The sequence below is a fragment of the Salmo salar genome, chromosome ssa26 (assembly GCF_905237065.1).
Source record: "Salmo salar chromosome ssa26, Ssal_v3.1, whole genome shotgun sequence".
Taxonomy (NCBI): Eukaryota; Metazoa; Chordata; class Actinopteri; order Salmoniformes; family Salmonidae; genus Salmo; species Salmo salar.
The window spans coordinates 1,364,154-1,373,497 of record NC_059467.1 but is presented as its reverse complement, the minus strand read 5'-3'; the positions used below and the strand labels follow the sequence as shown (position 1 = coordinate 1,373,497).

Sequence of the window (9,344 nt, the reverse complement as noted above, 5' to 3'; positions counted from 1 at the left end):
TGGGGCTAGGGCTTGATGGCAACAGTCATAAAGGATTATGCCGCAAGTCGACAGACTTCTACAACTTTGTTTGCTAATGTGTTTTACTGCATAAGTGAGGGGATGGGGGCATGTATTTCACTAATGGACTAAATTAAGAATGACAGACCAGAAAAGACATTACACTTATGGTATTTTTATCTGGCAGAAAACTAGTTATTACATTTGCTGTCCACATGCAATCATCATTTGTCCTTCCATAGCTGGAAAAAATCAAATATGATCAGATTAAATTCATACTCAATCTTGAGAGAGGAGATTTAATTGAAGCATGGTATACAGCAACAAAGAACACTGTTAGGGAGATTGACAAATCATTATACAGATAAACTTTTTAACAGTACAAAAATAAAGATTCTATATTTTCACCACAAAAGCAATTGTGGCAAATTACTGAGTCAAACAACTAAGAAAGCATAGAAATAAACAAGTGAGAATATATATTGCCTCTATTCATGTTTATGGCATATACAAGGTATCTAAATCACACTGTATGCTACAGAAAGATGAACTTGTTAGTCCAGTGATATGGCTCTTTGGGTAACTGCAGTTAAACTAATTTGCCATTGAAAAGGCAGCACACATCTAAAAACAGGAATGTGCATTACAATAGCCCAAATGGTATCAACTGCCCTAGAAACAAACAAATTACTTGACTTTTAAATACAAGGTTATCTGTGCATATGAGAAAAATGTCAACAAAAATCATAGGTTAAAGTATGTCTTGTCATCAGAAAAAATTGTAGGGAGTAATCATGTAACGAATCATAGCATATGTTCTTGCTTACACAAAAACAATTATGTTAGCGAGAAACAAAGTGTACTGGTTGGGATACTGTGGAAGCTAGGTGCTTCAAAAATATAAATAAATCACACTTACATTTGCCATACAAAAACAAATATTTTGAACAGGTAGAATGAAAGCGGCTTAGCAGTCTTGAGCACAGAAGACATGCTGGGTTTATATTTGCACTTGGTGAGAGATGCAACATCAAATTTCAAAACAACATTTACCATATTAGCAGTGAATACATAAAATTGGGAGAGCATCCGTGTGAATATTACAATAACAATCCTTATTCAACAAATATACTTAAATACCCATGTACATGAGGATACATACATAAGATGAAATCAAACTCATAATATCCCAGCTCTCTAAAATATAATTTTGATAAGCATTTATTACACTTAGGCTTAAAACTAGGATGTCTAATGTAGGAATAATAACTAATTTATCAGCATATTTGTCTCAAAACCGAAATTAGATATCGCACCTTCCTGAACAGAAAACAAAACAATGACACAGAAGAAATACATGATTAAATAAGAAATGACAGATACCATAGCAGGAATTTAGTTCGAAATTAAAACTTTTTTCCAACATTCAAACATTACATTTCAATCTCTCAAAATTAAAAATGTTCTACGTAAAAACACAAATCAAAAAGCAAACGCATGCTTAAAACATTATCGTTCACAAAAACAAAACTGTCATTATACTCAAGCCTCAAGACTGCTAAGCCAATACCATTTTATTGCAAAAACTAGACAAAATAGATTATACTACATCTTGTTCAAAGACACGGCGATACATTTAAAGAAAGAAGAAAAAAAAGTATACTGAAGACGAGTGTATCCCAAAATTGCCAAGTAAAATATCAGTTTTTAGGTTTAGTTATTCTACAGCGAATGCATTACAAAAAGGAAAGGTACGCCGCAAAGTGTTGAAAATATACTTTAGAAACCTCAATAGTACTGTTAGTAGTTATCTTTTTGTCTCAATGATTCCAAAGTCTTAATTAGATGGGTGTCCACTCTAATGCTCCTGGAAGATATTTTAAAAAGGAAAATGTTATGTAGTTTACCATGTACGCAACAGCACATCCCAATACACACAGGCATGTAAACTTTTCAAAACTTGCCAGTAATAGTTTTAACATACACTGAGTGAACAAAACATTACAAACAGCTGTGATCCCTTATTGATGTCACTTGTTAAATCCACATCAATCAGTGTAGATGAAGGGGAAGAGAAAGATTAAATAAGGATTTTAAAGCCTTGATACAATGAGACATTTACTGTGTATGTGTGCCATTCAGAGGGTGAATGTGCAAGACAAAATATTGAAGTGCCTTTGAATGGGGTATGGTAGTATGTGTCAAGAACTTCAATGCTGCTGGGTTTTTCACGCTTAACAGTTTCCCGTGTGAATCAATAACGGTCCACCACCCAAAGGACATCAAGCCAACTTGACAACTGTGGGAAGTATTGTAGTCAACATGGGCCAGCATCCCTGTGGAACACTTTCGACACCTTGTAGAGTCCATGCCTCGACGAATTGAGGCTGTTCTGAGGGCAAAATGGAGGAGGGGGTGCAACTCAATGTTAGGAAGGTGTTCTTAATGATTTGTACACTCAGTGTATATAAAGAGAGAGTGCTGTTTAGCGGCAGAGCTGTTCATAGGCAGAGCAGGCACTTTTAAGAGGCAGAGAGAGCTGTGTTGAGGCAGAAAGAGAGCTGTTTGAAGGCAGAGAGAGAGCTGTTTAGAAGCAGAAACAGAGCTGATTAGAGACTTAAGTTTAGAGGCAGAGTGGTTTAGAGGAAGAGTTGTTTAGAGGCAGAGACAGAGCTGTTTAGAGACAGAGAGCTGTTTAGAGTCATATTGAAGAAAACCTAATTAGTGGAAGAAACCATTGTTTAGAGAGCTGTTTAGAGCCATTGTTAGTATAAGTTTGGCAGTGTTGTACATTACCTGAAGACCTGGGCCCTGGGTTGCCTGTGCACCCGGCCAGTGGTACACTCCCTGCTGCCTGTAATATTCTGCCATAGCTGCACTGTGTTCTGGGAGTGAGCTCTGCTGCTGAGATGTCTGACCTTTTGGGGCACAAGCGTATAGATAGACATTGCAAGAAAACAGCATCAAATAACGCTATCACAATTGAAATTGCAATCTTGAATATGTCTAAAGACAACTGACAAAATGAATGAGACTACTCTGTTTCTTATAATAATCCTCCCATGCTTTGCTGTAGTCATGGACAATACTCTGAGCTTGGGTCTTTTGGCCTGCAAACACAGAATGGGCCATTACACAACGGTGGACATAGAGAATCATAATCATTGCGTTATCTGTAATGTCTACTACTGGAGATACACTGCGCCAAATGCCGAACCTCAAGCTTTGCTGCAGTTGCACAAAATGTATGGCAAAAATATTGCAATTGTTCGAAAAGTCATGTGGGTATGACAGGGTTTTTACTGTCTCAGAGCACTTGCCTAGCTTTTTATAATACTGCTCCCAAGCTGTAGAGTAGTCTACCTGGCCTGCCTGGGATCCATTGTGACCTGTACCCAAATAAAAGAACATTGCATTAAATATAGAACAAATACCAGTGTATTTCAAATGGACTCTAACTTTTTTTTCTTGCTATACAGCCTTTTGCCCAAACCTATCAGAAGTAATTTGCTTTGGGAATAATAAGAACATTTAAATGAAACGGTTGCCTAACTAAAAGCCTTTCCGGCAATTTTCGGACAATTTTTACGTGTTATTTGTTGGACATTTATGTTTCCCCAACATCGTTGGTTCAAACCATGGTAGACTCCCCTTTCAATTGGCTTAGAAGTAAAATAGAATAGTGGATGAAAGCTAATGTGTACCTTCTACACCTGGTTCATTGTAGGGCTGCATGATTAATCCAATTTACATTGAAATAGCGATATTGACACGTGCAATATACATATCGCAAGAGGCGGCGAAATTATCAAATGCCACACAGCCGCGTGCAACGTCTGTTATTATACTTTACTCGTTGTTACTTAGGATTTTTTAGATGCTTGAGCAGCAATGTCCCACAACTACTTCACCAATTACTGAGCACCCCGAGATGATCAAATACTCAGAGGACACCGTTATCCCGGACACATCAAACTCTGACAATCGGCTTGTATGCATTTATGAGTCTTAACTTACATTTGAGAGATATTTGTAAGACAGTGAAATGAGCAAAATGTTGCAGAGTCCATCTTTACATGTCTATTTCATATACAGTGCATTCAAAAAGTATTCAGACACCTTGACTTTTTCCACATTTTGTTACATTACAGCCTTAATAAAAAACAGATTAAAATGTTTCCCCCCCCCCCCCCCCCATCAATCTACACATAATACACCATAATGACAAAGCAAAAACAGTTTGACATTTTTGCAAATTTATTACAAATTTAAAAAATAATAATATCACATTTACATAAGTACTCAGATTACAGCCTCAATCCTTTTTTGGTATGACGCTACAAGCTTGGCACACACGTATTTAGGGAGTTTCTTACATTCTTCTTTGCAGATCCTCTCAAGCTCTGTCAAGTTGGATGGGGAGCATCGCTGCACATTATTTTCACATCTCTCCAGAGATGATCGATCAGGTTCAAGTCCGGGCTCCGGCTGGGCCCACTCAAGGACATTTAGAGACTTGTCTTGAAGCTACTCCTGCGTTGTCTTGGCTGTGTGCTTAGGGTTGTTGTCCTGCTGGAAGGTGAACCTTCACCCCAGTCTGACGCTCTGAGACCTCTAGAGCAGGTTTTCATCAAGGGTCTCTCAGTACTTTGCTCCGTTCATCTTTCCCTTGAGCCTGACTAGTTTCCCAGTCCTTCCCGCTGAAAAACATCACCACAGCATGATGCTGCCACCACCATGCTTCACCGTAGGGATAGTGCCAGGTTTCCTTCAGACATGACGCTTGGCATTCAGGCCAAAGAGTTCAATCTTAGTTTCATCAGACCAGAGCATCTTGTTTCTCATGGTCTGAGTCCTTTAGGTGCCTTTTGGCAAACTCCAAGCGGGCTGTCATGTGCGTTTAACTGAGGAGGGGCTTCCGTCTGGCCACTCCACCATAAAGGCCTGATTGGTGGAGTGCTACAGAGATGGTTGGCCTTCTGGAAGGTTCTCCAATCTCCACAGAGGAACTCAGGTTCTTGGTCACCTCCCTGACTAAGGCCCTTCTTCCACGGTTGCTCAGTTTGGCCGGGCAACCAGCTCTAGGAAGAGTCTTGGTGGTTCCAAACTTCTTCCATTTAAGAACAAAAGGAGGCCACTGTTCTTGGGAATCTTCAATGCTGCAGAAAGTTTTTGGTACACTTCCCCAGATCTGTGCCTCGACACAATCCTGTCTCGGAGCTCTACGGACAATTCCTTCGACCTCATGGCTTGGTTTTTGCTCTGACATGCACTGTCAACTGTGGGTCATGATATACATAGGGTTATGCCATTCCAAATCATGTCCAATCAATTGAATTTACCATAGGTAGACTCCAATCAAGTTGTAGAAACATCTCAAGGATGATCAACGGAAACAGAACGCACCTAAGCTCAATTTTGAGTCTCCTTGCAAACATTTAAAAAAAACTGTTTTCGCTTTGTCATTAAGGGTGTATTGTGTGTAGATTGATGAGAGAATAATAGTAGAGAGAACGATTTATTTCAGCTTTTATTTCTTTCATCACATTCCCAGTGGGTCAGAAGTTTACATACACTCAATTAGTATTTGGTAGCATTGCCATTAAATTGTTTAACTTGGGTCAAACGTGTTGGGTAGCCTTCCACAACCTTCCCACAAAACGTTTGGTGACTTTTGGCCCATAACTCCTGACAGAGCTGGTGTAACTGAGTCAGGTTTGTAGGCCTCCTTGCTCCCACACGCTTTTTCAGTTCTGCCCACACATTTTCTATAGGATTGGGGTTAGGGCTTTGTGATGGCCACTCCAATACCTTGACTTTGTGGTTCTTAAGCCATTTTGCCACAACTTTGGAAGTATGCTTGGGGTCATTGTCCATTTGGAAGACCCATTTACGACCAAGCTTTAACTTCCTGACTGATGTGTTGCTTCAAAATATCCACATCATTTTCCTTCCTCATAATGCCATCTATTTTGTGAAGTGCACCAGTCCCTCCTTGTAACGGCTGTCGTGAGAGAGAGTAGACCAAGGTGCAGCGGAGTTAGTGTTCATCATTTAATATTTAATAAAGAAAGAACACTATACAAACAAAACAAGAAAACCGACAGCCAAACAGTCCTGTCAGGTGCAAAACACTAACAGAAACAATTACCCACAAAACCCAAAGGAAAAACATGCTCCTTATGTGTGACTCCCAATCAGCAACAACGAACTTCAGCTGTGCCTGATTGGGAGCCACACACGGCCCAAAACAAAGAAATACAAATACAGAAAAAGGAACATAGAACGCCCACCCAATGTAACACCTTGGCCTAACCAAAATAAAGAACAAAAACCACTCTCTATGGCCAGGGCGTTACACTCCTGCAGCAAAGCACCCCCACAACATGATGCTGCCACTCCCGTGCTTCATGGTTGGGATGGTGTTCTTTGGCTTGCAAGCCTCCCCCTTTTTCCTCCAAACATAACGATAATGACAACGTCATTATGGCCAAACAGTTCTATTTTTGTTTCATCAGACATTTCTCCAAAACGTACGATCTTTGTCCCCATGTGCAGTTGCAGACCGTTGTCTGGCTTTTTTATGGTGGTTTTGGAGCAGTGGCTTCTTCCTTTCTGAGCGCCCTTTCATGTTATGTCGATACAGGACTCGTTTTACTGTGGATACAGATACTTTTCACCTGTTTCCTCCAGCTTCTTCACAAGGTCCTTTGCTGTTGTTCTGAGATTGATTTGCACTTTTCACACCAAAGTACGTTCATCTCTAGGAGACAGAACGCGTCTCCTTCCTGAGCGGTATGATGGCTGCGTGGTCCCATGGTGTTTATACTTGCATACTATTGTTTGTACAGATGAACGTGGTACCTTCAGGCGTTTCAAAATTTCTCCCAAAGACGAACCAGACTTGTGGAGGTCTACATTTTTTTTTTTCTGATGTCTTCGCTGATATCTTTTGATTTTCTTATGATGTCAAGCAAAGAGGCATTGAGTTTTAAGGTAGGCCTTGAAATACGTCCACACCTCCAATTGACTCAAATGATGTCAATTAGCCTATCAGAAGCTTCTAAAGCCATGACATCATTTTCTGGAATTTTCTAAGCTGTTTAACATCTCTGGTATCAAAGCGTCCCACCTCGACAACAGCCAGTGAAATTGCAGGGCGCCAAATTCAAACAACAGAAATCCCATAATTAAAATTCCTCAAACATACAAGTATTATACACCATTTCAAAGATAAACTTCTTGTTAATCCAACCATAATGTCCGATTTCAAAAAAGCTTTACGGCGAAAGCACACCATGCGACTATGTTAGGACAGCGCCTAGCCACAAGAAACCATACAGACATTTTCCAGCCAAGGAGAGGACTCACAAAAGTCAGAAATAGCGATTAAATGAATCACTAACCTTTGATGATCTTCATCTGGTGGCACTCCCAGGACTTCATGTTACACAATAAATGTTTGATTTGTTCGATAATGTCCCTCTTTATGTCCAAAAACCTGTTTTGTTGGTGCGTTTAGTTCAGTAATCCAAAAGGCACAAAGCGCACTCTCAACATCCAGACGAAAAGTAAAAAAAGTACAATAAAAGTTTGTAGAAACATGTCAAACGATGTTTAAAATCAATCCTCAGGTTGTTTTTGTCATAAATAATCAATAATATTTCAACCGGACAAAAGCTTCGTCAATAGAAAAGAAGAAACAAGAAAGGCACGCTCCCGATCACGCGCTGGGCTCATGTCTGGAAATTTCCACTGTCCACTCATTGAAAGTGCTGTATCTCCCTCATTTTTCAGAGTAAAAGCCTGAAACAATGCCTAAAGACTGGCCACATGTAGAAGAAGCCATATAGATTGTGAACTGGGTCCTAAGTCTGTGTATGGTGGATAGGCTTTCAATGGAAAAAGCCTTTCAAAATAATAGTAGTTCCTGGATGGATTTTCCTCAGGTTTTCGCCTGCCATATCAGTTCTGTTATACTCACAGATATTATTTTAACAGTTTTGGAAACTTTAGGTGTGTTTTCTATCCAAATCTACCAATTATATGCATATCCTAGCTTCTGGGCCTGAGTAGCAGGCAGTTTAATTTGGGCACACCTTTCATCCAAAATTCCGAATGCTGCCCCCTACCCTAGTGAAGTTAAAGGCACAGTCAGTTTAGTGTATGTAAACTTCTGACCCACTGGAATTGTGATACAGTGAATTATAAGTGAAATAATCTGTCTGGAGTGGTTGAAAAACGAGTTTAATTGACTCACTCCAACCTAAGTATATGTAAACTTCCGACTTCAACTGTATGTCATTATGGGGTATTGTGTGTAGATTGATGAGGACATTTTTTAATTGAACCTATTTTATAATATGCTGTACTGTTACAAAATGTGGAAAAAGGGAAGGGGTCTGAATACCTTCCCGAATGCACAGTAAACACAGCGTAAAATTATTTCAAAACAATGTTTAAGCTGAGGAAATATAAATACAAAGTAATTGCTGCATCGTTTTAGCCAAGTGCAACCAGCTTGATCGTTGCGTTGACCATTCTGTTTCAGTGGTGAACATAGAGTTCAGCCTGGTTCCACCATGTAAGCAGAGTTGATATTAATTGTAAAATACAAGACAACGTTGCTAAATGTTTACGAGATTTGCTTAAGACAAGTTGTAGCGCTAAGGTGACTTACTGTGGTCTTGCTGGCCTTGAGGCTGCCATGTTTGATAAGCAGTCCCCCATCCCCCTGTCATTAAAGTCTGGGCTCCACTGCCACAACTGATCAAGACAGAGAGCAGACAGAACGACAGCAACACAAAGAAAATGCATATAGTAGACAAAAAATGACAGGGACAAACAGAAACTGTGACTTACTTTTGATGAGTTGCAGGGCTTTGAGTGTAAGGGCTCAACCCACAACTACCATTGCTTAATATTCCTGAGCCCTGAAAAAAAAACGAGACATTCAACATTGTTAACTAGAGTAAATAACAACAGTTTAATTCATTTAAATCATGGTGGTATTTATTTAGTTGACTAACAGTTAATAATGAAACAGAAATTGCAAGCAATTTGCCTAGGTAGCATTGCCTAGCTTTTATTTTTTATTTAACCTTTATTTAACCAGGAAAATACCATTGAGACTCTTTTTCAAGGGAGACCTGGCCAAGAAGGCAGCAACAATCAATACATAACATGATCCAGCCTAAAAACAGCATTTACACTCCTCTGTAACAGAGTCTCCCATCAATATTTTAAATTCATTCAGTGGCACTAACAAATCTAGATGAAGCATGGATTGTAGACTATTCCATGCGTCTTGTGCACAAGAAGAGAAGGCAGTCATGCTTAATACT

At 39.5% G+C, this 9,344-nt stretch overlaps 1 protein-coding gene across 13 annotated transcripts in view; it reads right to left on the bottom strand.

Moving 5' to 3' along the window:
* Positions 1-285: 285 nt before the first annotated feature.
* The window catches only part of LOC106587004 (far upstream element-binding protein 3), a 102,388-nt gene continuing 93,329 nt past the window's right edge, over positions 286-9,344 (bottom strand). For 11 of the 13 annotated variants that reach the window (XM_045709057.1, XM_014174792.2, XM_045709055.1 and 8 more), the window contains 5 exons: positions 8,863-8,933; positions 8,681-8,766; positions 3,039-3,389; positions 2,797-2,918; positions 286-1,867 (listed from right to left, as the gene is read on the bottom strand). In XM_045709057.1, the coding sequence (XP_045565013.1) occupies positions 1,859-1,867; positions 2,797-2,918; positions 3,039-3,389; positions 8,681-8,766; positions 8,863-8,933 (639 nt within the window). In that variant the 3' untranslated portion in view covers positions 286-1,858. The remainder of the gene's footprint in view (positions 1,868-2,796; positions 2,919-3,038; positions 3,390-8,680; positions 8,767-8,862; positions 8,934-9,344) is intronic. The other 2 variants (XM_014174793.2, XM_014174794.2) reach the window with 2 other exon arrangements.